Source organism: Equus caballus, chromosome 16 (genome assembly GCF_041296265.1).
Source record: "Equus caballus isolate H_3958 breed thoroughbred chromosome 16, TB-T2T, whole genome shotgun sequence".
Lineage (NCBI taxonomy): Eukaryota > Metazoa > Chordata > Mammalia > Perissodactyla > Equidae > Equus > Equus caballus.
Genome location: NC_091699.1, coordinates 58,923,659 through 58,951,569, shown reverse-complemented (window position 1 = coordinate 58,951,569; position 27,911 = coordinate 58,923,659). Strand labels below are relative to the sequence as shown.

At 44.8% G+C, this 27,911-nt stretch overlaps 1 protein-coding gene across 2 annotated transcripts in view; it reads left to right on the top strand.

Annotated features, from left to right (window-relative positions):
- Window positions 1–27,911, top strand: part of ITGA9 (integrin subunit alpha 9) — a 331,203-nt gene that overhangs the window by 169,377 nt on the left and 133,915 nt on the right. For both annotated transcript variants that reach the window (XM_001489074.5, XM_070237987.1), the window contains exon 17: window positions 16,077–16,153. In XM_001489074.5, coding sequence (XP_001489124.4) covers window positions 16,077–16,153 — 77 coding nt within the window. The remainder of the gene's footprint in view (window positions 1–16,076; window positions 16,154–27,911) is intronic.

Sequence of the window (27,911 nt, the reverse complement as noted above, 5' to 3'; positions counted from 1 at the left end):
GGTGGAGCATGAATGGGGTGAAGAAGCAAGGACTTCATCTTGCTAGAATTGGTGGTTGAGTTAAAAATGGCCAACCCAAGTATCCCTGGAAACTAGAGCTCTGCCCGTGCAGGTGGACCACACATCTTTTCTGAAGCTCATCAAATTCCAGGATGTGCTGCTGTGTAGAGGAACTTCAGAGCAATGTTAGGTACAGGCCACGTGAGGTAGGAGTGAACCCATAAACTGATTCTGTGCAGCAGCATTGGCCTGTCTGCCCTGAGCCATCTGTGAGATGTGCTGTGCTGACTGCTATGCAGGAAATATGCAAGGAATCTGAGATCCCAAGTTGGTTTTAAATCTTTCCTTAACACCCGAGATCACCACAGATCCAGGACCCTGGGGAAGATCAGGAAAAACTTTTTTTGGCTAAACCAGACTCCTGTGCAGGGTGGGGGCAGAGCTGTGGAACCACCCACCAGCCCCACCCTCTATGGTTCTTCTAACTGCTCTGAATTTAGGAGAAAACTAGCAGTTAGTGACCCCGGCCTTGCAGTTTAAAGTTGTAAACAGAACCGCAGAGAAGTGTTTGGGTTTGAGGTGTCCATCCAGATATGTTCAGTTAAGTGGTGAAATTTTTACCAAGGCATCCCTATTTTCTCCCAAAGTCTCCGCCATGTTGTCTTGGGTCAGATTCTCTCGAAGCAGAGCCTGAGACCAGGATTTGGGAGCACCATGGTCTCATGAGGCTGTGCTCTTGAGAGAAACTTGTAAGGAAGTGAGGAAGGGGAAGGAGCTGAGCAAGGATGTGGTCTCAGCTAAAGTCTAGCGTTGGCCTGAGCTGGGGACTCTGGAGCATAAATTACACCAAAGAGTTGTCCTCTCCTTGAGGCAAGGGGGCTGGCCCTTTGTACCCCAGATTAGTCAGCTATTGGCTGGCTGTGGGGCATGGAAGGAGAATATAACTCTCCTGTAGGATGCTCCCTTCAGCTGAGCAGAGTTCTTTGGAAAAGGATGCAAATATGAGCAGTTAGCTGCCTACACTCACGTCAGCTGGAGGATGGGGACAGCAGTTGTAAAGGGATCTGGGCAGGGCTGACAGTGCACACTACAGACATATGCACAACCTATTGGCAGTGCTGCCTTTTTGGATGCTGCTTTTGCATTCAAACATGAACTTCTTTCAAAACACAAGTGCCAAAGAGGGTGGCCAGTATGCTCTGCTGGTCATTGATACTTGGAACAGGCTCTGGGGGGCAGTCAGGGGAGAGACTGGGAGGACACTGAGTGTCTAAGTGGGTGGGGCAGAGTGGAGGAGGGAGGCATGATGAAGGCGAGGAAAAGAGGAGAGGAAGATAAGATGAAGAGGCAGGGCAGGAAGCTGGTGACTTCTGCCTTGACTGAGAAGTAGAAATTGATGTCATCTCCTGACAGTGAAGTGGGGTGAGAAGTCAGGCTGGGGACTCAGTAAATCAGCCTGATCAGAGATGCAGGGACACATTAGCATTAAAATGCTCTTCTTGGTCACTTCTGGTTCAAGATGACCAGCCAAGCAGAAATATTTGTTTGTGCTTCCTGACACCCCATTACAAGGATTATGCATGGGTAAATAGGAAGAGGAAGGAGAACACTGTGGGGGAAAGGGTATCAGCCAATGAAAGAGTGTAGTAGTTTTAGGGAGTAAGGGAGATGGAAGAGTGTTGTTGGTTGAACCTTGAACTATGCATAGATGGCTTAATGCCTTTCTATATGTGGAGCTAAGAGGCTGCAGCCACAGTCAGGCCGGCAGTTGTAAAGGAGGCCTGAGTGAGAAGTGAAGCTGAAACAGGGAAGAGAGGTATTAAGTGAAGGTTGGTATGTGGAAGAGTTGACTGTCCACCCCTGTCCCTACCCCTACATACTTCAGGTATGCAGAAGAGCAAGCAACCAGGCATTTTCTTCTCTAAAGAACTGAATAACCTGCTTGAGGTAGTGTGAGTAGGCTGCTTCCCTAGAGGAAAGCCTTACTTCTGGCATTTGGAGCCTCTACTGTAAAAGCTAGCTTCCCCTCCTATCATCCACCCAAACACAGCCACAGATTTTCCAATCAGCTCTTTTACCTTATTCTTAAATATGAATGGACAACCCAGGAAACCTGAGATTGGGGACGGTGAGGGGAATGTGGTATATGAAAACAAAAAGACCAAAGTAAACAAATAGAATAATTGACTAATTAATTTAGAAGGAAATAAATTATTCAGGGGTTAGAAGAGATTATACAGATGTTAAAACTACCTTAAACTTTGTAATAAACACAAGGGGATTTAAGAATATATTGTGTCCATTAGAAAATGGTTGGAATTCTATTTCTTTTTAAAGGGAAGAATCAGAGAATAAGGGAAAGTTTCTTGAAAATTAACAATATGGTTACAGAGCCGAAAATTTCCTAGAAGGATTACAAGATAATGGTAAGAAATCCCTCAGTAAGCAGAGCTAAAAGGCAAATGGAAAAGAGAGCTAAAGGATCAATCTACCAGGTTCCATATCCAAGTAATAGGAATACCAGAAAAAGTAAACATAGAAAATGAAGAAGAAATGATAGGAAAAATACGAGAATGAAATTTCCCAGAATTAAAGAGAGATTATTTTTAATTTAAAGGGCCCATCAGTTTACAAGCAGGATAAATCAAAAATATCTGAGGTACATCATTTTGAAGTGCCACTGCTTCTAAGACTGAAGGAAAATTCCAAATGCTTCCAGGGAAAGGGAGTACAGGATGATGATAGTGAGGAGTGTGTGTCAGCTTACAACAGAATTAGAATCACATTAAGTAGTTCATTAGATTCCTTATTAGCAAGACTGGAAGCTAGAATATGGTGAAATAAAGGCCTCAAAGTTCTGAGAGAAAGTGCTTTGGAAACCAGAATTTGATGCTTCGTCTAACAGTCAAGTGTGAGGTCAAAATAAAGTCATTTTTCAGACAAGCGAAGACCCAGGAAGTTTACCTGCCTAGTAACTCTTCCAAAGAAGTTACCTGAGATGTACTGCAACAAAACGAGGGTGACAACAAGAAGGAGCAAGATGTACGATAGAAGAAATGGTAGAACTAACTCCCAGAAGTCTACCAACAAGAAAGCCCAGCATGACAATCGAGCCACAAATCTAAAAAACAGTTGATCGACTGAGAACAGGGACCCAACAAACTTCAAGCAGAATGAGCCAGTAATAGAATGACAAGAAAGTAGCAAATATTCAGGATACAGTGTAGATGGAATATATTTCTTCTCTGGATAAGAAAAAAATAAGGGCAATCACAAACTTCCAGAAGAAATTGAAGTGGGGTCAGTATGTCACGGTTCAAATATAAGACAATGTGGTGGGATTTTGAGCAAGTAGAAGAGTATAAGGAAGAAAAGGACCTTGATACTACAGATATGCTCCCTTAAGTAAAAGTTGAGTCTTCTAGGAGTTTAACTTTGCACCTGTAGAGGAGGGTATGTAATCATGACGTTTGTCTTGGCTCTACTGTGAACAGTACTCATGTAGCCTTTATAACATTAGCACTATTTATTGGTTTTCTGTATTTATAGTCAAGCCCAAATCAGAGCTATGGTTATAATATAAAATTTAAATATCAGTAAATTTGACCGTATAGAGGTAAAAAGAGAATGACAGAATTTCTCTTAATATCTTAATTTTTTAAATTGGTGAGTCAAGAGATATTGCAAAACTGGATGAAACAAGAAATAGCGGTTTATTACTTAAAATTGCAGAGGTTGTCAGTAGAGCAGTACTTCTTAAAGTGTGGTCACTGAACCAGCAGTGTCAACCTCTTTTGGGATCTTGTGAGAAATGAAAATTCTTGGGCCCCACCCCAGACCTACTGAATCAGAAACTCAAGGGGTGGGTCCCAGGGAGCTGTGTTTTAATAAGCTGACCAGCTTATTAATTCTGATGCAGCTAATGTTGAGAGCCACTCCAGTAGAGGAGCTAAGAGTAATGATTTGCCTGTCAAAATTAGGCAGGTGGAGGAGAGGGGGCCATTGTGTAAGTGAGATAAATTCTTGTTTATTGTGGCAGGAATTCAGTAAGATATTGTCTAAATTTGATAAATCAAGAAGTAGTATTGGTTTGTTTTCCAGAGATATGGAAATAATCATCGAAAGAAACATAAATGGATATGGGTAATAGTGGTTGCCCCTGGGAAGCAGGACCTGCTATGAGGAGGTGTATGGCAGGGGGTCATTATTTTTTTAACCATGTGATTCTTTGGTTGAAATTAAAATGAAAGAAAAATATTGTCCTTAGATTGGGAAGATTGTCCAGGAGCCTGAGAAAAATTCTGGGAGAGTGAGCCTTGCTTATTCTCCTTTTCCTGATTATGAAAAAAAAAAGACAATTTAATGGTCTTCTTCCATGTGTCTTCCAGATGTTGGCTCAGTTTAAAGGGAAGAAAGATTCTGAGAGCTAGACCCACTCCAGGAAGCAGAGTTGATTTTTAACCTGTGTATGTCTATGTGACAGCTCCACAAAGAACGTCTAACTTCTTTCATAGGAAGGAATAAACTCATCAGAGCTCTTTAAGTCATGTTGCCACATAACGTTAGGATTTAAATGCCTTAGTCTCTTCAACTAAAAGGCACTGAGCCCATGTTGGTACACAGGACTGTGCAATGGAGTGGATTAAATCATGGAGATCTTTTAGAGTCAGGGTCTGCCACCATTGATGGTCTAGTTCAGCTGGAATAGCTGCACAGACAGTGTATGTAATTGGAGACAGTGACTTGAGCACATTAAGTACAGGCTTATTGATGGATCCAAGGCTTTTTGAAGTGAGTGGGAGTGAGTGAGACGGCCAGGAGGCCAAGCCTTCCCTCTACTGTGTGGAGAACAGTCTTGGGAGAAAGCAGCCTCTAGGGTAGGTGGTAGGCTATGTGAGTGAGTAGTGGGGTCACCACTGATGCTGAGAACGGATTGGGATTCTGGGCGCTCTGTGTCTCTAATGCTGCAGGCCTCTGTGGGACACACAGCCTGATGAGCATACACTTCCCCTTAAAAATTTAAGGAAAACAGAGTCCTACCTCTGTCTCCTCGGGGGATATTTGATACCAAAAAAATTCAACTTACTTTATCTGTTAACTGGAAGAGTATTTAAAAGAACTATAAATCTAAGAGCAATTCAGTCAATTGAGTGTCGACTACATGTAAGACCTTGAAAAAAATTAAAACATTGCTGCCCTCAGTGGACTTTCAGACTGGACAGGAATAACTTACACAGAGCAGAAAGTGAGACTCAGATTAGTACATGTGAATTTCACTCCAGAGACCACTTCCAGCTGAGGAGAAGGAGATGTTCTATGGAGAAAGGGAGAATTGGCCAGAGCCTTGAAGAAGTAGGATTTGGGCACTCAGGGCTGGAGGGGCTTGACAGACTAACAGAGAAGAAGGGACTGATGGATGATGGATGCTAATGGTCTTCCATGTGGCTGAATATCTAGTGAGGGGAAGCAGAGGGGCCATCAGGACTGGGAGTATAGTCATACAGTCTAAGGCCGCTGGTTCACAGGCCGAGGAATTGCTCTTGATTCTGTGGGGGATGGGAAACTATTACATCTTTTTGAGTGTAGGAGATCAGAGATGTGCTTCAGGGAGGCTGGTCTGCCTGACCTAGGAAGGCCTGTTAGGAGCTCATCACAGTGGCCCCAGGGAGGTCTTATAGGTGAGTCCTTAGAGGTTGTGTCTGATACATCCAGAAAGTTGACTCGTTATTAGTTACTAGTTGGTATCAGTTGCTGGAACAGAGTCTGGAACTAATTCAAACTATCATGGAATGCCCTGGCTGGCCTGTGTGCTAGGAAAGGAGCAAGGCTGTCATTGGACTAGTCACCTGAAGGCCCTTATCTTTCCCCTTCAGGTGAGCATACCAATGGTTATGACAGAGATCCTTTCTTCAAACCCTATACACAGAGGAGAGCTTTGGAAATTATAATTGCTCACATGCTGCCTAGGAGGCCCCCAAAGAGACCTGGCTGGGGCTGCACTTCCAGGTGACAGAATGGTCCCCCAAAGATGTTCACACCCTTATTCCTGGAACCTGTGACTAGGATACATTATGGGAGAAGTAACTTTGCAGGTGTGATTAAGGTTATGGACTTTAAAATAGAGTATCCTGGATTATCCAGATGAGCCCAATCTTTCTCCAGCTTGAGGCAGGAAGAATGAGGCAGAATAGGAGGTCAGAGAGATGCAGGGGAAAGAGAGAGATAGGAAGCATGAGAAGGACTTGACCTCCTATTGCTGGTTTTGAAGATGAAGGTACAACTTGACAAGGAATACAGGCAGCCTCGAGGGGCTGAGAGAGGCTCCTGGGTGAGTGTCAGTAAGGAAACGGAAACCTCAGTCCTACAGCCACATGGAACTGAATTCTGCCAACAACCTGAATGAGGCTGGAAGCAGATTCTCCCCCAGAGCCTCCAGATAAGGGCCCAGACCAGGGGACACTTGATTTTGGCCTTGTGAAACCCAGAGCAGAGTAACCACCAAAGCCCACCTAGCCTTCCAACCTACAGAACTGTGAGATAATAAATTTGTCTTGTTTTAAGCTGCTAAATTTGTGGTAATTTATTACTGTAGCAATAGAGAATGAATAAACCCCATACCTCAGAGAACCCCAGGCCTTCTTTCTTCCCCTGGCTTCTCTGGGTAAGGAGCAGAGGCTTTGGAGTGAGAAGATCAGGGTCCCAGCCCAGAGCAGAATGTACTCACTCAATGGCACAGGGCAAGTCACTTACCTCGTGAGAGCTCCTGCTTAGTCACCTGTCACTTAGGGTGCCATCATCTGCTCTGCTACCTCCAAGTGATTGTGGGATTATATGAAGTAATATGTGAGAATCACTGAAATGATGAAGCAGCATTAGATTCTGCTCTTCCCTTCTGGGAAGGGCAAGTCACCTAGCCTCTGGAAGCCTCTGCCTCCTCCCCAATGAGTGGAGGTGACAAGTCAGCTTCACAGCATTGTCGAGGAAAGAATGAGGCAACCCATGGGAGCGAGTGTAGCTGGGGCTCTGGAGGAAGGAGATGCTCCACTGAAGCTGGTTCCTTTCTGCTGAGAGTGTGTCCAGTCTCAGCTGGTTCACGGGTAGGTTCCCTGGATAAGAGGCAATGGTACCATCTAAGGGTTCTGGCTGGTTCCTCAGATGGGCCTATCGTGGTCTTTAGGACTGTCTGGCCCTCACATCTCAGCTCCAGAGATGCCCCTTTTTGTCCAAGAGAGGGGAGATATGGAGATGACCAATATAACCAGAACTCGAGAGCCGGCTGTACCACCACAACTCAAGTAGTACATGAATCCCTCCTCTTTTACTCCGTCTCTACTGCCACCACTCTAGTCCAGGCCACCATCATTCCTCATCTGGACCAGGTCACTTCTCTGCATACTTTCCCCCTCACCCAATAGCTTCCTTTAGAAGAAAATGCAGACTCTTGCTAAGGCACGCAAGACCCTGCATGATGGGGTCCCAGCCCCTCCAGGATCGTTCAGTGCTACCCACATACGGCACTCCAGCTACCCTCAGACTTACCAAGCCCTTTCCTGCCTTAGGCCTTATACACATTCTGACACTTCTTTTATAAAGCTCTTTGCCATGCTTTCCTTTTGGCCACTTCCTCAGTCTTTAGGTCAGCCAAAATATCACCACCTCACAGAAGCGTCCCCCAACTACCCTGTATTACCTGGTTATTAGCTTGATCGGCTGTATTAGCTTGATTCTTTCATGACACCTATCACAATATGCTATTTTGTCTAATTGCTTTTCTGGCTCCCTCACTAGAATGGAAGGCTGATGAGAGCAGGGCTCTGTTTTATTTTATTTGCTGTTGATCCCCAGTGCCTAGCATAGTGCCTGGCCCATAGTGGATGCTCAGTAAATCTATCTCAATTGAAAGAGCCCTTCTGAAAGAACAGAAGGCTAGGTCCTCCTGCAGAGATTGGCCATCATATCAGAATTTCTTCACCAGCTGTAATTAAAAGAAATGTGCTCCAGGAGCTCTCTGGGAATTCCTCTCAGGCAGGAGAGCGTGGCGTGTGATTTAGGGTGACTTCCCTACACCACAGTACTTCTGTGCGTTTGTGAGTCTACTTTTTGAAAAACAAAATGGAAGAAATACGGCTGGTGAAAGAAAAGTCATTGGCTGTGTTGAGAATACGCACTTTGTCATCTTTCAAGTGAAAAGTGAGCTATTTTACTCTAATATAATTTTAAGCTATGTTGAAGCCGTAAACTTTGGGTCTCCGTTGTGCTGGAAATCATCACCATCTGTTCCTTCCACCCTAGACCCTGCAATGCCTGGGTGTGTGGGAGTATAGCCCCATGCCTATGAAAACTTTCTGTTTGTTCAGGCTGCACATTAGGTAATACTTTCCCGGCTGAGGTGCCCAGCCAGCTCAAATGCCGTTATTTACAGCTCTAAGGTTTATTTTCATTATCATACATAAAGGCTCTGCAGAAGGATGGAAAGCTGAGGGGTTGGGAAGGGTGGAAGAGGAGAGAGCAAAATAACTCAAGACATCTGAGCTAGACATGTTTCAGAGAACACCCAACCTAGAGGATCCAGATTATGCACCTGGATTCAGGGGAGCAGTTTGGCCCAGCAGAGGAGGAGAAGGAAGGAGCAGTAGAGGAAGAAGTCTCCATCCCTATTTCAGCCAGATCAACCTACTTTTATAAGCATCAGCTGGTTGGCATCAGCTTCTGGGTGATCTTTTCAGAAAGGGCACTGTGGTGAAATGTGTGAAAATCATCAAGTTTCAAGTACGTGTGAGAAAAACAAGTAGTTCATCATTCTCCCTGACCAGAGAAGTCTGGCTCCATTCCTGTGTCTCAGGCTTCCCCTCCAAGGTTAACCCCAAGACCAAAGGAGAGGGGACTCTTACCTCTCAAAGACTGGACTGTGTCCTGGAGTGACCTGTTAAATTTGCAACTTTTCTTCTTTAGTGTTATGTTTTATCTTTGCAATTCATGGGAAAATTGTGTTGTGATCCTCCACAACTCTTTTTAGAAGAAAGGAGTGGTTTTCCACCAAATCTTCAAGCCCATTGGGTTTTCTTCTGTATTGTCTTGCCTTATTGAAAACCTCACCCACAAGTATATGGAGTGTGTGTGTGAATGAGTGAGGACATACAAACAGCGGACAGTCTCTGGCTGGGGAAAAAAACATTAGTCCCTTCCTTGTTCTCTTCTGAAATGATTCAGGAAATCAAACACAGGGCACTTGCTATTTGAAGTTATACCTGGGGCCCCATTTAGGTGGTAGGTGGAGGGAAGTAACTTTGGCATCCTCTCCAGTTTTAGGGCCATCTTACTCCCAGTTGCCTGGCTACGTCTGGCTCAGTAGCTTTTAGAAACACAGCATATTCTTCCTTTTCTCTGATGGCACCAGCCCCTTTATTTGAACTTGTTGGTTCTATTTTCTGCCTCTTGTGATTAACAACAACTTAAAAAAAATAAATAAAATATATAACACAGGGTGATTCCAGGGTGAAAGTCAAGGCAGAGAATTTCTGTTGCTGAGAGGGCAAAGGTCCCTAGGCGAGTTTATGGCTGATATTAAAAGTTAGAGGCTGTAGAGGGGCATGAAATGTGGCCTGTAAAAGGCCACCCAGTCACAGGCAGACCTGCAGAGGGCACTGGGCGAGTCCAGAGGCCAGGTGGAGTCCCAGGTGGGCCAGGACGTCTCTGAGCAGCTCAGCCTCCCACTCAGTTCTTCACAGCGTTGAACTGGATCATCAAAATGATGCCTTTAGACAGAGGGAATTATTCTACCAACTGCAGGGCCATGAAGTAACCAGAGGATGCCCAGAGACAGAGGAACTTATCAGTTTTTCCATAGGGGCATGAAGCAAAACTGGCGCCATGTTTGTGTTTAGAGGGAGACCAACAGAACTATTTTTCCTCCCCATTGTTTCAAATTGTGAAAGGAAAATTTGTCCAGACCCTGAGATAGAAGGAATTTCTCTGATTTAATTTTACAAAGTATTTGTCTTTATTCTTGTGCATATGATATTCTTTAGGAAGCAATTGTCATCCAAGTCTGTATGACCTGATTTTAAATACCAGGTGATGAGACTTTCCTTTCTTCCTTTGGGCACAGGGCTGAACAGAGCAGAAATTCCTGGGACCACCCTGAGCTCTTATAATGTGCCATATTAAGGACAGTGTGAAATTCTGGAAAAAGAGCTCACTGAAACAGAATTGGGAGGGAGAAACCTCTTACACTCAGGTCATGGTACTTATACACACAAAAATTTTTAACACTACTCTAGGTGCTGAGGCTTGCAGACTTGAATTACATATGGCTGGGGCCTCTGGGAACTTATATGGGATGGAAGGAACAATAATTCTTAAATGGACCTCTTTTCATCCAGGCAGAGACCCTCTGCAAAGTCATATTGCCCATCAGGAAATGTCTCACTCATTTTAGCTTAAAAATAGCTTCCTTGTTTGGTCCCTTTGGGGTGGGATTTGAAGAGCATTTATTCCCACCCAATCCTGTTGTCCTGTTTTCTCAGGCCTCAGCATGGGAGTTGGTTGCTGTAGCAACTCTATAAACAGCATCTAACCTATGTCAATGATTTTATATATATATGTATGTGTGTATATGTATATATATTTGTGTTTGTATGAGAGAGAGAGAGGAAGATTGGCCCCAAGCTAACATCTGTTGCCAATCTTCCTCTTTTTTGTTTTTTATTTTTTTTCTCTCCAAAGCCCCAGTGCATAGTTGTAGATCCTAGTTATAAGTCACTCTAGTTCCTCTATATGGGATGCCGCCACAGCTTGGCTTGATGAGTGGTGCGTAGGTTTGCACCCAGGATCCAAACCCTTGAACCCTGGGCCTCTGAAGACAAGCGCGCAAACTTAACCACTTGGCCATGGGGCTGGCCCCTATATATATTTTTAAAGTTAATATCACCAAGTCTGAGGGACTGACCTTCCTATGAACATGACAGCTGGAATAGGCTAAGACTCCTACTTCCTATGAGATCAGAAGGGAAGATTTTTCCAGTGCAGATTTGGGTAGGAGGAATGGGCACCCCAAGGCCTGGAGCACTTGGATGACTTCCACTCAGATGTTAGTCTTGGCCAGAGCAACCATTGAGCTGCCAGCCCCAAATCACATGTCCCCAAGGCTGCCCTGGCCTTGGTGGCCGTGGCATTGTGAGAAGAGCACAGTCAGCTCTATCCTCTGTGCTCTGGCTCACAGCAAAATATAACTTCAGCTGGATTCGTTGTATTTTTTTTTTCTGGCCTAGAGAGAACAGGGAAGCGAATAGCCAAATATTCTAGAACAGGAGTCAGCAAACTACATACAGCCTGCAGACCAAATCCAGCCTGCCACCTTTTTTTGGTAAATAAAGTTTTATTGGAACACATTTCTTTGCACGTTGTCTATGGCTGCTTTTGCTCCACAGCAGCAGAGCTGAGTAGTTGAAGCAGAGACTATATAGCCCACAAAGTCAAAAGTATTTACTGTCTGGTCCTTAAGAGAAAAAGTTTGCCAACCCTGTTCTAAAAGAAGTAGAGTAAGGATTTGGGAAGAAGCTGGAGAAAGGATTTTAAAAGAAAACTTTAGGGTCTGGCCCCGTGGCCGAGCAGTTAAGTTCGCGTGCTCTGCTGCAGGAGGCCCAGTGTTTCGTTGGTTTGAATCCTGGGCGCGGACATGGCACTGCTCATCAAACCATGCTGAGGCAGCGTCCCACATGACACAACTAGAAGGACCCACAACGAAGAATACACAACTATGTACTGGGGGGCTTTGGGGAGAAAAAGGAAAAAATAAAATCTTTTGAAAAAAAGAAAACTTTAGTCTCCAGGGAAACCAGAGGTGAAGAGCAGGGTGAGGAGGGAGCCAGCGTGGAAATGTAGTCCATGACGCTAACTAGGCCACAGCTCCTTAGCCAGTCCAGTCCAGTCCACAGCTACGCAAGGCCTGAGGTAGGAAACAGTTGTCTCCTGAGAGGAAGGGTTTAACCTCCCTTGACCAGAGAGGAATAAAAAGTGATGGCTTCTCAGATCTGTTTCCATTTTCCAGAAGGGCTTCTTCCGGGTAAAAGAATTGGCAGGGCTTGGCCAAACAGCAGGTGGAGGCAAGAGGGAGATGACAGAGACTGCTTCCAAGCTGGATGGAGATTTGTCTGATTCAGGCAGCCAAGCGTGTGTTTGCCCAGAAGCCTGGGGAGATGTGGGTAGGAGTGGGCGGAGGAGTTTCTCAGAGGCCCAGCTTGGAGCGTGTTGGGGTTGTTTCCTCAGAGGAAAAACGGGAGTTTAGCCCGTTGGCTTTATGGAGAACCTGTACTCTTTGTACTTTGTTTAGGAGAAGTAGTTTTTACTTGCTCCTGGAAACTCTATGTTGCCGGCTAGCATTCTGAGGCTTTGGTCTGCCTACCCTTCTGCCTCAGAGACATGCTTTTAAGTTCCTTAGGAAATAAAATGGTTATTTGCCCACAGAGATGAATCCAGCTTCAGAGCACAGGAACTGATGTTCAACATCAGCCTCCCCAGCACGTGACGCAGGTCTCTTGATTCCCTGGTGTCTTGCTATTTTACCTATAAGACAACTGCATTTCTAGCCAGGGGAGGGTCTTGCCTAAGCCAAGGCTTTGCCAGGATTGGATGTTTAGCCCACTTTTGTTCATATCATTGCCCAAGTTAGGGAGGCCCGTTAGGTTGCGAAGTATTCTAATAATCTGTTGCTACATAGCAAACTACGCTGACACTTAGTGGCTTAAAAGAACAGTCATTTATTTTTTCATAAATTTGAAATTTGGCAGGGCTTTGTTGAGATACCTCATCTGTGCTCCACATGGTGTCAACTGGGGCAGCTCAGTGGGGCTGGAGGACCCTCTTCCATGATGGCTCACTCATGTTGTTGACGCTGGCTGTCAGTGTCTCTCCTTGTGGGCCTCTGCATGGGAAGCTTGGGCTTCCTCAAAGCATAGTGGCTACATTCCAAGGGCAAATGCCCCAAGAGAACTTGGAGGGTGCTCTATTGCTTTTTACGATCTAGCCTTGGAAGTCACGTAGCATCACTTCTGCTGTAGCCACAAATCCACCCAGATTTGGGGGGTGGGGTGAGGGGGGAGCATCAACTCCACCTCTCTATGGGAAGAGTGTTAAAGTCACATTGAAAAGAGTACAATGGGAGACATTGTGCACTGATGTTTGGAATGTACGGTCATCTACACAGAGGTGAGTTAACGTTGACTCTGCCTCCATGGTCTTCTTACTTCACCGTCAATTAGGGAAGCCTCATGGCGTTCATTCACATGTATGTAGCTGTCACTCACATTTGCTGTTGTAAACAGTGATGCATAGCGGCTAAAACACAGTGTAATAGCTGCACACTCCCACCCTTGGCTAAATGCTAATCTGGATTAACAAGACAGTCACCAATGCTATTTTCATTTTATGACTGTGGGGATTGAGTCCTGGACTAATTTCTAAGCTCATACTTGATCTTCTCAGTATAGTTGGTGCTTAATCTGTGTGTGTATACATTTGCATATGTGTGTGTATGTGTGCACATCAATATCTGTATGGCAGACTCAGTGCTTGCTTTTGTTGGATGGAAATTCGGCAGCGCTGGAGGACTTAGTAGCTAGAGAAGTCAGTTTCAGGGACAGGAAAAAGGGAAAGTCAGACCAAGGACAACAAACTTTTACAAAGCAACCAGTTCTCATCGGGAGGCTCTGCATTGGCACGTAGCTGAGGGACAGGTGCTTTGGTTGGGGGCTACAGCTTTGATGTTGATGAGCAGTGTATTAGCACTGGCCCAATGGGGGCACCACCAGTGGGCTCCCCATTTCAGTGGTCACCCCATCTCTCAGAGCACTGTGTGGTCTTCCAGTGTTGACCGAGCAGCTTCTACATTCCCGGCTCTCAGGGCAGGCACAGAGGTGAATGAGACCAGTATAGTCCCCATCTTCATGGAGCATAATCTTAGTAGGGAAGAAAAACATGAAACATGTAATGATAAAATTAATTAAAATTAATTAAAAAATAGAATAAAATCGAGATGAGCAATAGAAGAAAAAAGTACACAGAACTACAAGAGCTTACAACAGGGGTTCGAGCTGGTCAGGAGCTCAGGGACGTGGTTTTGATTTGCTCATTGAAGGGTGAGAGGACATGTGGTAGGTGAACTAGGTGGAGGAATTTGGGATCAGCTTTTGGGGAGGCCCTGAGGTGGGAAGTTATAAAGACAATCCCAGGAGTGGCTGGTATGAGAGAGCCAGAGTAGTGGAGGTGAGGAGGGCAGAGACCAGATCTCGCCAGATTGCTTACCACAGGATGGATTTAGGTCACATCCTCTTCATCACTTCTCACCTGCTTCCCACCCCCACCCCACCCCACCCCACCCCCAATGGTGGGGAAGTCAAACCGTCTCTTGCCTGTGAAATGGGAAAGACACGTGTAAAGAGGAGCCTGTCACCAGGGGCAGAGCTGGGTTTGGTGGGACCTGAAGCTTATACAATTTGGGAGGAGAGATTCTCTTGAAGAAAAAAATGTAAAATTATGAATACAAAGTTAGGTGCAAGGCCTCAATACGGGCATGTCAGTGAGGGACCTTCAGGCTTAGGTTTCATTAGCTTAGTGGTAAAGACACCTTTGGCGTTTTTACCCTCATTCCTAACCTCAAAAAACCTTTTTATCTCGCCTAAGATACTCGTGCAGTCCTCACATCCACTTCCTCCTGTTTTCTCCTTGGTTGAGATGGCAAGTATGGCACTAATATCTTATATGAAATCTCCTGGAAATTTGGCTCTCTCCTTGCCCCCAGGGTGTCCAAAAGAACATGGGAATTTCCTCTTTTTGCCCAAGACTTCCATGAGTTTTTCCCCCACAATCAAGGCAGGGAATGTTGGCTGGGACAGTTTATTCTTTTGGAAATGTGACACAGGAATATGAATTTCCATAGGCAAAATTATTCTGTCTGGTCGGGTCTAGACTGTCTGTTGGCCAGTAAGTTTGCTGGAGTCCACGTTGGCTCTCTGAGAAGCCGCCTGGATTTATCCTGTGGGAGGGGAACAAATCACCTGGAACTATGTTCTGGGGCTGCGGGAGGACGACTCATAAACATGAACAGTGAAAGTGAAGTTTAATAGTGAATATATTACAACTAAAAAATGGCAACAGGCCCTCTCTGCAAAATCCCACTGACGTGATCAAAGCCATCTGACTATAAAGAAGAGTCTGTCAGTCTGAAATGCAGGGAGCCTCTGTCCATAGATTAGAAACATCAAAGAGGTTGGGACCAGATTGAGGGAAGGATTGACAAACCCACCGTGTGCCATAGAAAGAAGAACACTGTAACTGCTCCCAAAATGCTGCGGCTCATTCCCCGGCCAACCTCCATAGATAGGCCCAGCTCAGGCACACTCCACAAACCCCTGGAAAGATGTGGAGTTTGGCACACTGAGCTTCAGGCCCCAGTGCGGGGTGGGACACTGGCTGTCAAGGCCCAGTCTTGGTTAGAGAAAGGACACTGCGTTCCTGTTAACTGCTGGCTGCTCCACCAAGACATGGGAAAGAATCCCTTCAGCCCTGTTGTGGTGCCCTCAGCCTAATGGTCTAATTGTCTTTGACTTTTCCCTTTGGAACTAAAAATTACGGTACAATCCCATCGCTCAGGCAGAACCCATCTCAAATATAGATTTTCTGTTTCCCCAAGACAGCAAGTAGAGGGAAATGACCACGCTATAATCTAAGAATTCTTTACTCAACTGGATTATTATTCACTCACATCTTAGAGCATTTAAAGATATTCTCAAAGATGGAAAGGACACCTACCATGTACCCTTCTCAAAAAACCTCCTTGAAGAAGCACTTCAGTAGACTGAGAAATGAATGAAATAAGGAGTGTACTCTGCAGTCGAGACCACCATTGATTTGGGTTTCCCTGGATCCCAGGAGGAACCCCTCACCATGCCGGGGAGCTGGGTTCTTGGGAGTAGGCTCACGGGAAGGATACGCACTGATTTGGAAGAAAGTAGTTGGCTGTTATTTACTCATTTGCCATTAAATCCTGTTCTGACCTTCCCGTTGTGACTCTCTCACAGACTGTTTTTGAAAGGAATTGCCGTTCTGAGGACTGTGCCGCTGACCTGCAACTTCGGGGTCAATTACTGCTCTCCGGGTAAGTCAGTGCTGCTTTCACGACATCATTCTGGGAAGATCGTTTGTCTCGACTCCAGGCTCAAAGGCTGAATGTGCAGATTTCCCCACCAGAGAGGGTAAATAGAGTTGGTGGATTACAATGATATTTTGTGGTTTAAAAAAATGTACGTTATACAATAATTTTAACAGCAGCTATTTTTTGGGGAGATAGTTTGGTTTTTGTTTTGTTTGCAACTCCACATATCTCACAATTTAGCCTATATTGTTAATTTCTGTGAGTATTTGTGTTTGTGCGTAGGGGTGTATTTTATGTTTACTCATTGTATTAAGTTGAGCCATTTGAAATTGCCAATATTTAACTGTTTCGAATAATTCACAATTTGACTTATTATATAAAGTTTCCTTTTATTTATTTTTTCCACACTTAATGGCATCTGCTTTAGCAGCAGTTACTGGTACTGTGGCAAGAGGGGGTGAAGGAGAGGGTCAGGCTGTCTTGATCCAAGTGAACTGACAGTTTCTTTGTTGTTTCAGGGTTTCCTCCCACAGTATGTGAATCCCCCAGGCTAAAGGTGAACTACACAGAGGCCTTCTGTTTCCTTTTTGCCAGACTTTTATTGTAGACTTCTTTTGGGATGAAGGTGCTGGTCCTGAATCGTTTAGCCACATTTCAGAGAATGGTTTCCTTTAGAGACAATTCCTCTAAAAGATTGTTAGAGCCTTGGAGTCAGAAAGGCCCTCTTATGTGATTTATTACTCTCTCTCAAAAACAGTCATCAATTTTGATAGTTATTCTTTAAAATACCATACTGTGTTGCTTTATTTGTAAATGTAACAGTTAAGTTTGGGTGGAATGAAAGAAATATCCCATTGTGAACGAGTGACTACACTAGGACACTTTTGCTTATGATGATAAATAATCTATTATTCATCAAAGGAAAGTAACACTAAGATTCTTTTCCTTTTGTTTGAGTTTATTGGGAGAAAGATGATGTAAACCACCCCCCCCCCCCCATACACACACATACACACACACACTCCACTCCTCTAAACTACTTAAGTATTAATTAGCATCACTTTTACTTAGGGCAACAGTGGTCGTAGATTAAAGTGACATGTGTTTTGCCAAGCTTAAAAAATTACTTTAAACTCATGGAGTGGATATTGGAATTGTTTAACATTAGTAAGAAGGACCTCCTGGGATTATTAGAGAAACCAGTTCTAACGAAGGTCCATAAATTATCAGGTCATTAATTTTAGTTTTAAATAGGTCTTCCAAAAAAGTGTTTTAGGGAAAAAGTAACATGAAACAAGAATATATGGATTTGTTTTATCTTGAGGCAGACTGTAAATGTTGGAAATTTATTTTGAATCATAGAGAACTTCACGTGGTGGGAAACGTTCACTTGCTCCAAGGTTAAATATTGGGTTAGGATAGTCCTGAAGTTCTTGTTGCCCATTATTAGATGGTCAAATCCGTCTCTATTGAATTGTGCTTTCCATATATTAAGATGTAAAACCTGAGGCTCATGGTCAGTAAGTCACCTTGTGCCTAAACTGCGTCCACGGCCCAAACTGGTGTGTTAAGAGTGTTGATCAGAACCATTTCTGCTCTGTGGACCCAGTAATCGATAATGCAAGAACCACTGATGTGGTGGCCAGGGCCCAGATCCCATATGTATAAGCTAGCTATAGCCACACACAAAAAATGCTGCATAACAGAACACCTCAAAACTCAGTGGCTTGAAACAGCAATCATTTATTCTCGTGGATCTTTGGGTTAGCTGAGGGTTGGCTGGTCCAAGCTGGATTTGACTGGATCTTAACTGACTTGTTCATGCATCTGGGGTTCAGCAGAGGGTAGGTTGATTTCAGCTAGGCTTGGGTGACCCATTTCAGCTCTGCTTTATGTGTCTTTATTGTCCTGCTGGAACCAATGGGCTAGCCTGGGCATGTTCTTCCTACGGCATGGCAGTGGTACAAGGGGCAAGCAGAAATATGCAGTAACTCTTAAGGCCTATCCTTGGAACTGGTGCACTCATACTTCAGCCTTATTCTGTGAGTCACAGCAAGTCATATGACCAAAGTCAAGGGACGGGAAGTATTCTCTGCTCCTTTAGTGAGAGGAAGTGCAAAATCATACAGCAGAGGGCACAAATATAGGGAAGGGTGAAGAACTGGAACCAGTAATGCAATTTACCACGTAAAGAACAGAGTAGCTCTGTCTCTACCTGATGCCTTATAGTTTTGGGGGCTATTTCAGCCTTTCTTGCAATTCCATCTTCCTAGAACTCAGACATGAGACTTAGAAACTGGGTGAAGAGATTTTCTGAATCTCAGAAGCAAAGTCCTTGGACCAAAGCTGTGAGCTTCACCTTAGGATGGATCCTCCATTAAACCTTCATTATACTCTTGGGCCCATAGCTGTCACCAACGGAGTCATCAGAGAAACATCAATTGGTGATCGCATAAATAGAAATACAAAACCAAACCTGTGGTTTCAGTTACATTGGCTGTCCCCAGACCTTCATGTAGAGCCAGACACAAAGTGAGAGAAGGCACAGTCAGTGAACTGCTAGTGGAAACTAAGTTCTGAATTTGGCTGGCCAAAACTTGGTGGCTTGAACCAGAAGTGAGCTGCTTTGGTTATCATTTAACTCTCTTGATTCCTTATTGCCTGGAACGGGATGTACATTTATTTATTATTTAAGTCAGGGAAGTACTGAATACCAGGCTACAGAAATTAACAATATGTGGGCCCTGCTCTCCTGTTTTGCAAAATGTGGGTGAGAGAAGGCAACTGGGTGATGCTGGCACCACCTAGTCGGTGTTAGAAGAGAGGCAAGTGAGTCCTTACAGGGCCATGGAGCAGCTTCCAAGAAGAGGAATTAAGGGGAATGAGGAGGATGCAGGCATTCTGCGCAGAAAAAAAAATGTGAGGAGAGGTGTGGAGAGCAGGATTCCTATGAACATCTGCACATGTCTGGAATGAAGGAGGTGGTCGAGAGGACACAGTAAGAGATGAGGCAGGAGAAAGAGGGAGGAACCAGACTGTGACACACCTATGAATTTGGACTTCATATTGCTGGTGGGAGTATAGCAGAATCTGAGCCTGCATGCATTTAACCTAACAAGAATGCAGCTAGGCATGCTCAAGGAGACAGAGAATTTGAGGTGGTGTGGGTCATTTGCTCCTCTCTTCCGCACAGTGAAAGTATGTTGCAGCTTGAGTTTTGAATCAGCTCCTCAGTTCCTTCATCCTTGGCACAGGCCTGTGGAATGGCTGCCCTGTGTCTCGGTGCAAGACCCCCTTTGGCAGGGTTGGACTTAGGAGAGATGTGTTCATCTCCACCATGGTGCCTCCCTAAGGGCTTCAAAAGGGCAATTTGGACACCATATTTGCCTTTCGTGCTGTCCTTAGAACCTAGCTGTCATCTTAGCTGTGACCCACTGTACTGAGACTTGAAGCAAAGGGGGAACAGCAGAAGATCCCTCCAATGACTGGGTAGGCGGTGCAGTACCAGGTGCTGTGGCCGGGAGCAGCCAAGCACCCGCCAGACTGAGCTCCCTTTGTCTTGAGAAGACAGAGAGAAAGACATCTGGGAGTGGCTGGGTCACCCAGAGAGGCCAGGGATCAAGCCAGGAAAAGCTATCTGTGACTGGGATTCGTGGATGTTTTGATTTTTCTCTCCAGGGAGCCTGAATTCTGGCAGGCTGTTGTCCCTTAAAACAATCAACTCTTCAATTAAAAATCCCTAATCTTTAATGGTCTCGAGCTGAGTTCCAAAACATGCCGTTTCTAAAATGTCCAGAAATAGGGATAAAACTGCTTCGTTTCTGTGAAATAGGACTGAGAATTCCATTTGTAAAATGATGCAATTGTGTTTTGTTTTGTCTATCTGAATGGTCACAGTACCTAAGAATATATCATATGTGATTAAGATAAAAAGAAATATAGACTGTGGCAGTTGAGCTAAATCTATATATTTTTTGATGCATCCCATAGGAGACCAGGGGAACATTTCAGTGCCTTTTGGCTAGCCAACTCCAATAATGAAAGAACTCTTAAGGGAGATGAAAAGACATGGTAGAATATTGATGAAGTGAGAAGGACCATCTAGTGGCCACATATAATGGTCCTATGGTCATATCCTTAGTAATGCTATTATTGCGGTGCACCCAGAAGGCTACTATCTAGAGTTTGAAACAAATTGTCCTCCTTCTCAAAAGTGGCAAAGTGGCCAGAATCATCAACTGCACAGCGTAGGTCAGAAGTAAAGTTGTCTTGTTTCATGAAAGGGAAGAGACCCCTGTTTATTGAGCACCTACCATGTACTAAGTACCCCACAGAGTCCTCGGTGTACATAAATGCACTGTAATGTCTTACCAGCTGCACAACCTTGGGCAAGTTGCTTAACATCTCTGTGCCTCTGTTTCCTTATCTGTAAAATGGGAGAAATAATAGCAACACCTTATAAAGTTATTTTGAATATTTAATGAATTAAAACATATTTAAGTGCCTCCAAAAGTGCTTGGCATATATAAGCACTCAGTATAGGAGAGCTAGCACTATTATTTCGTTTAATCCTCTCAAGGATACTGAGAAGTAAATATTATTACACTTCTTTTAGTGGGGAGGATACAAAGGCTCAGGGAGGCCAGGTTACTGGCTCAAGGGCTCCTGGTGGTGGAGGGGGCAATTAAAGCTGGGAACGGCTAAGTCTGCATCTGACTTTCTTCCTGTACACTGGCCTCAGTTGCTTTTGGGGTCTGATATCAGCTGGCTCTGGACCAGAAGTACCAAGGCTGGAGACCTTGGGGAAAAAGTCTGCCTCTGTGTGAAAAGCCCCGATTCAGAAAGTAGGTGGATGGGTAAAAAATCTGTTATCAAAGATGACTTGCATCCATCCCCACTCATGCTCCCTCCATGTGCTATCTAACACATGAGGTCCTATTCAACAGCTTTTCTCTCTGGAGACGTTGGCTGCCTGTCCTGCTAGGTCAGTGGCAGTCCCTGCGTTGAGTCTGCACATTCTTAATCCGTAGAGATTGGATATTTCCCTCCTTGGAGGGCCTCAGATTTGACTGTGAGCTTGTGGCTGCCATGTCAGCAGTTTCCTCAGATGTACCTCATCACTATTGTTATTATTAATTATTATTATTATTTTATGAAGGAAGGAGAGTGGGAGCTGATCAGAAGTCTGGAAAACTTTTGCCCCTGCCATAATATTAGCCACGCGATTTATTATTTTTTTTTCCTTCACTGTCTGCCCCAGACCTGGAAAAAAACACAAAAGAAGTTTGTTGATTGGGAGCAGCTGGATTTTGTAGTTGCTGTCTCTGGAATCTCTGGAAACAGAAACAGTTTTTTCCATGGTATATTCTTGAAAGGAAGGTGAAATGCTCCAATGAATAGAACTTTTTGAATGAGAGTCGAAGCATTACTCATCCTCACTGTCCTGTCTCAGAGCGAGTGTTGGCCGTTGCTCTGGGTGGGCTCCCTAACAGGAGGCAGCAGGCATCTCTCCCACATTTCAGGAACTCATCAAGGATGAATGGACGTGTGGGTGGTCCTTCTGTGAGAGTTACCTAGGCCGAGGGTGAGATTTAGGTCCCTGGGACGGTGATCAGCAGAGTAAGGCAAGCAAAGAGATGTTCACGCGCTGGAGGAGGGGTTAAGGGCGCAGTACCCTTCCAGGGTGCCTCGCTTCTGCTCACCTGAGGAGAAGTGACGCGGTGCGGATGTATTCATTTATTTGTTTATATATGTATTCATTTATTTATTCATTCATTTATAAATACTGGTGGAGCACTTGCTATGGATGTAGCAGGCTTCGTGGAAACAGATAGAGATGAGCTACTGCATCACAATGCTGTTGATCTAGAAGGGGAAACACACATGAAAATAGTAATTATAATTCACTATGATCATTTTAATAATGGGAATATGAAAGAGTTCCCTGGAAGCACAAGGGAAGAAGCACTCAACCCTGAATTCGAGTTCTTCCAGAAGCAGACCCCGAGACCAGGATTTGAGTGTGGATAATTTGAGAAGTGCAAGGAACAAAGTTAGGGAATGTAAAGAAGAATATAGGGAAGCCTGCCAATAAGGGTGTGCCATAACACCATTGTATCAGTTACTTATTGCTATGTAATAAGTCACCCAAAAACTTCATGCCTTGGAACAACCACCGTTTATTCAGCTCCTGATTCTGTGGGTCAGCTGTTTCGGCTGGGCTTAGGTGTTGGGTCTTCTGGTCTCCCTTACTGGTCTGCAGCCAGCTTCTGGTTGATTAAATGCCTCTGTTTGTGATGATAGGCTCATTGTCGGCTGGAGTTCCTCCACTGTCCTCCACATGATCTTTCATCCTCTAACAGGCTAGCCTAGGCTTATTCTTATAGCATGGCAGGGGGTCCAAAAACTAGTGCATGGGGCCTCATGGGGCCTAGTTTCAGAATGAGTATATTGTCACTTTTGCCGCATTCTCTTGGCTAAAGCAAAGTCACAAGGCCCGCCAGATTCAAGGGATGGGGAAATAAACTCTCCTGATTGGAGGAGCTGTAATGTCACATGACAAAGGATGTGAATAGAAAGAGGCTATGAATCAGTACATTATACCCAGCTACCACAGTGGATTACTGGTACTTCATCCTGGAAACACTAGCAAATGGAAAACACACACCCGAGTCATTGTACCTGAGGAGTGAAGGCGCCAGGGTGTTCATACACCAACTACTGAGAGCCATTGGTTGAGGGCTGCTCTGGGGTTGGATGGGTAGGGACAGTTAATTCCCTGGCACTTGCAGCCTGTAACAGACAACAGCCTTGTCTGGCTCTGGAAAAAGACCCTCAGATACAAAGATGCAGACACTGGCAGCTGGAATCAGCAAGAGCATTCAAAACAGTCAGTAGGATGGTGGGGCATGGACAATGTCTGCTACACCTGCTTTCTCAAAGAATCTCAGTTGATGAATTTATTCTGGAATTTACAGGAGTGTTGTACCGTAACCTTTTGACACTGAGGCTTCTTCCCATTAACATCCTAGGATTGCTTTTTTTCCATGTTTTGCTAAACACTCAACATTCTCCATTAGTATGGTAACTTTATTTCCTATTGCATTTGTCTGCGTCGTGTTTCTCTTCTTCTCTACCAAGCATAACCACGTATTGTCCACATGCTGAAGGGTATTTGGTTTTAGAGCAAATTCATGAGCCAAATATAGGGCTGAGAGCTTTGTTCCCATTTTCCTGAGGACAGCAGCAAAGGCAGATGAGGGATGTGTCCACAGCAGAGAGGATAAGGCCTCTGACCCCTCTGTCATCCTGGGAGGGACCTGGGTGGAGCTAGGCCATGCAGCTGTGTTTCTTCGGAGTCCTGGCTCTAGCCCAGCCTGGGATGAGCACAGATGGTGACTCCATGATTCTGAGATGCCCCCTCTATTGTCCTATGAAGTAACTCTGGCAGGGCAGAAACAAGTCCAGCTCCCAGGTTCTTGGTGATTGGCAGTTTTCATGTAAACACTTGGAGCCATAGCATTTCAGGTGCAGAACAGGAAGCTGATAGGCAGGGATTTGGGTCACATATCTGAGGTCAAGAAGAAAGTTAAATGGCAGTGGTAGGAAAAAACACCTGCTGGGAGGTTCCTGAGTCCAAGTCCAATGTTCTAGCCATTAGACCAATGGCCTTTGTCTTTAAATAGCCATGGCAGCTTGGGAAACCTGGCCTCTCCCACTGTGACACGCTGCTATCCAGGTGGAAATGACTGCAGGAACTTCCTTCCTATCTCAGGGAGGACCTGATTTGCAGTTTCCTAAATGACCTACCAGCCTCAATGTGAGGCTGGGGACAGCAGCCACCACCCGAGGAACTGACCGTTTTCCTTTGTTGGGCAAACTCACAACATGGAGTGGAGGTTACTTCATTTTCAGAGCCCCACCACACATGAGCAGCAGAAATCTATCCCAACAAATATTGGATTTCAGGGACAGCCTTTCCCCTGCTAAGCAGACACTGACTAAGATTTTCCATCTGGATGGTAAGAGGATGGGGAATCCGTGGAGGAGCTTTGAAGGCAGAATTGAGGAGTAACCATGGCAACCACAGAAGAGGCTGGAAACACGCTTCTAGCTGGCCTCCCTGCCGAGCCACCCGGGAAGTCTGGATCTTCCTCATGGGTGTACCAAATAAAATTTTATTTGGTAGTATTTTCCTTGGCTTCCAAATATAGCCAACCATTGGAGGTTTTATGTGGAAGCATCTTTCCAGGAGGGTCAAAATGATATGGCTATTTTCCTTCTCACTGGACATTCAGCCCAAGAAAAGAAGCTATCAAGAGAATGTAGCAATGGGATCCCTCCCTCTCTCAAATTGAGAGCAGACGGGGAGCCACGTGCTGTCTCTTTGCTAAGATTGCTGCAGTTTATTCTGTGTGACTGTGCTGTTGGTCTTTTGCCAATAACACTAGACTCTCCCATCCTGAAGCAGACCTAATTAGTTCCTGGAAGAGAAGCCAAACTCCTAAGATGCGCGGTGGTTTTGTTTTCTGCAGTAAATCTTCCCCCACACATATTTATCGTGTTGTTGTGCATACGTCCTCTCATTAACATCTCTCTCAAGTTTGTTCTGAGCCACCTGACACCACCTTAGGCGAATCAGAAAGTGACCCTGCTGCTCTCCACAGATGAAAAACTCAAGACAACTGTGGCTGAGGAGGGACCAACTCTTTGCTTTGTTTCCAGTGGGCAGTGACCCTTCCCCCTAGAGCCAAAGGTGACAGACTTGGGTATAACGTGAACTGCTCTTAATAGGTTCATTGCAATTGCAGCAAAAGGGAAAGTACTGTGTAAAGAACCTCTAGATTTTATGAGCATTCTTCCCTGACTCCATTCCAGGTGATCTTGATCCAAAAGTGACGAGGCTGGGCGGATACTATTGGTGCCACACCCAGATCCCTTTTACTGCGCAGGTGCCACATTCCCAGCTGCCATAAGTGCTGGCTGCTGAGGACTCACAGCTGGTCCCCCTCTGGTCTGGAGAATGGCCCTCACCTCATGGGAGTCGCCCTGCCCGGGAGGTTACACCCGCCCTGGGGCCACCCTTAGCCAATGACTGACTGATTTGGAGTATAAAAATCCAGCCTTCTTGTCTCCAGTGTGGGTAATTCCATGCTGCGGTTTGTGCTCCCGAGCCCCAGTGTGAATCAGGCCAAGGCTAGACTCTACCCGAGACCACAGCCTTGCTCAACTCCTCCCTGCCCCGTTCCACTTTCCTTGTTCCCTGCTCCTCATGGCATTCCCTGATACACCACCCAAATCCTTGTCAGAGACTGCTTCCAGAGAACCTGATGTGAGACACTGTAGAGCTTAGACTTCCCGTTCTCTTTGTTTGTTCTTGGATCTCCCTGCTGGGCAGTCTGATTTCCTTTTAGGACTGTGAATTTCGGAAGGAAACCAAATCCAATGCATTTATCAAGTATTAGTAGGGGAAAACAGTTGCTGATGGGCTTTTTATCTGCCCCCTTGGAACTGGAGTGTTTTTAGAGTTTTAAAAGCCAGGCCTATGGTCAGGGAGAGGGGGGGTCCCTTTGGTGCTGACTGGGGCTTTGTGTCTTTCAGGATTACTTCTGGTTGCTTCTTCCTGGGGACTGTGTTTTTTAAAGAGGGCTATCCAGACACAAGGGAGGAGAGGAGAGGGAGCACCCTTTTGAGTGATGTCTTTCACTGCAAAACGTCCTCGCTGGTGGGGACCGGAAGCAGTCATGGTCCTCAGTGCACAAGGGAACACATGGTCTTCAGGTGGGGTAATCGGCCCCCTCGCCAGGAGCCCTGGGCTCTTTTTTGAGAATGTTTTCTGTGATAATGAGATTTGAACAAGAGGTGAATGCCATTGTTTCAGTTAACAGCTGTGTTTCTTTAAGAAAAAAATGAAAGACAAATTTTTAAATTTTCCTTTTTTTTCTGGTGTAGAAGAACACAAACAAAATTTAACCCCTTAAACCAAAAGGGAGAAGATACTCATTTATGTACCTCCCTGACCAGCCTCCCCAGGTTGGTCAGTTTTAAAGATGGCTCCTTGTTAGTCCTGAGACAGTAGAGATGAGGTGAATGAAATCCACAGCAGGTACAAATGTCTTACTGTGCACCTTTCAGAAATGCCATTCTCACCTGTCCTCCGGGGGTTGGGAGGCTGAGCATGCCATGCCTCCCTCCCTCCACTTGGCCTCTTCTTCCCATCATTAAAGCAGCCCCTCCCTCTCACTTTCCCAAAGGACAGAGGTCCTTAACCTGGGTCCATATCCCCTTGGTGCTCTGGGCATAGAATTCATGGTCTCTGTGAACTTGGATAGGAAAACAGTCACATCTTTATTTCCCCTAACTTCAAAGTGAAATTTGGCATTTTATTCAATTATGAATGTGGACAACAAAGCGTAGTAATGTTAGCAGGACCTGAGACTGTCATAGAGAGAAATCACTGATATTTTCATATCAAGGTACAGTGTTGCAGATATTTCAAAATATCATTTACATTCACCCCTGTTCAAAGTTATGACAGTTATTAGATCCACTGCCAAATTTTATTTAATATGTTATAAAAAATACATACTACTAAGCCACACATTTTTAATTATAACTATTTTTGTATAATTGGTTTCTTTGTAACCCTATTTTTCATTTTATGCATTTAAAAACATTATTTTCACAACTGGTTCATGTACTTCATTAGACTGCCAAGAGTATCTAGTGGCACAAAAATAAGTAAAAAACCTCTGTTCTAGAAATGTTTTCCCTGACTGTGGGAAAAGATACCATATTGGAAAAGCAAACATTTTCCTCTGCTTACTGGAGTAGAGAAAAGATTTTTAGGGTAATATCCAGAACTGGGACCTCATTATAAGGCTGTTGTCATGTTACATTTTTCTTTTTTTAATATAGGACCAAACTTAGAAGCCACTGGAGGAAGTATTTTTCTGACTCTGTGCCTCCCAGCATCTACGATACGCTAATTATGAAGTAAACATTCATTCCTTATTCTTGGTTTATTAAAGACACAGGTAACTGCCCATCAGAGCTTTGATGAGTTCAAGAAAACTAGTGCTTCGGGCCCAGAGCAGAGGAACTTGGCATTGTGGTGAATGTGGCAGCCACTTTGTGGACAAATGGGCACATTTGTGAGGTTTTTGAGGTTCTATGTCTGGTGTGTATATTCTTGTTTCTACCTTCAAGGACTCTGGAGATCCAGAGGACCCAGGTGGGAAGAGCTGCTTTCTCCTTTCCCCCATGGCTGCATCACCCCACTGGAAAAAAGGTTCAAAATCTAGTGAGGCTTGTAATTTCAATACGTTTTATAGTCTGTCACCATTTATGTCCTCCATTTGGTTCTTGAGCTGGAAGCAGAGAAAAATTATGGCTGTGACAGTTATTCGATGAGGGTTCATGGTGGCCCTGCTGACTTGGGTGCTCTTGAGTTGTCTGGCCTGCCAGCTTCTGTGAAATGTAGATCAACTTCTTGCATTTTGAGTGTACAGGCAGCTTGTGTGTGGCGTAGGGTGGCACCGTGCCATTTGCTGGGTCAAGTCGTACGTCGCTGCACATCCTCCCTGCCTTATGACATCAGACCTCTGAGCAGCCCACAGATCTCGGGAATTCCTCTGTCTCCAAAAGTATTCTTTGTCTTTAATCCAGTTGTTACAGTGAGTGAACCTGATTTGTTCCAGATGTCCTAAGATTTAGTGATTCCGGAAACTACTCCTAAAGTAAAGGCTGATGAGGATTTGAA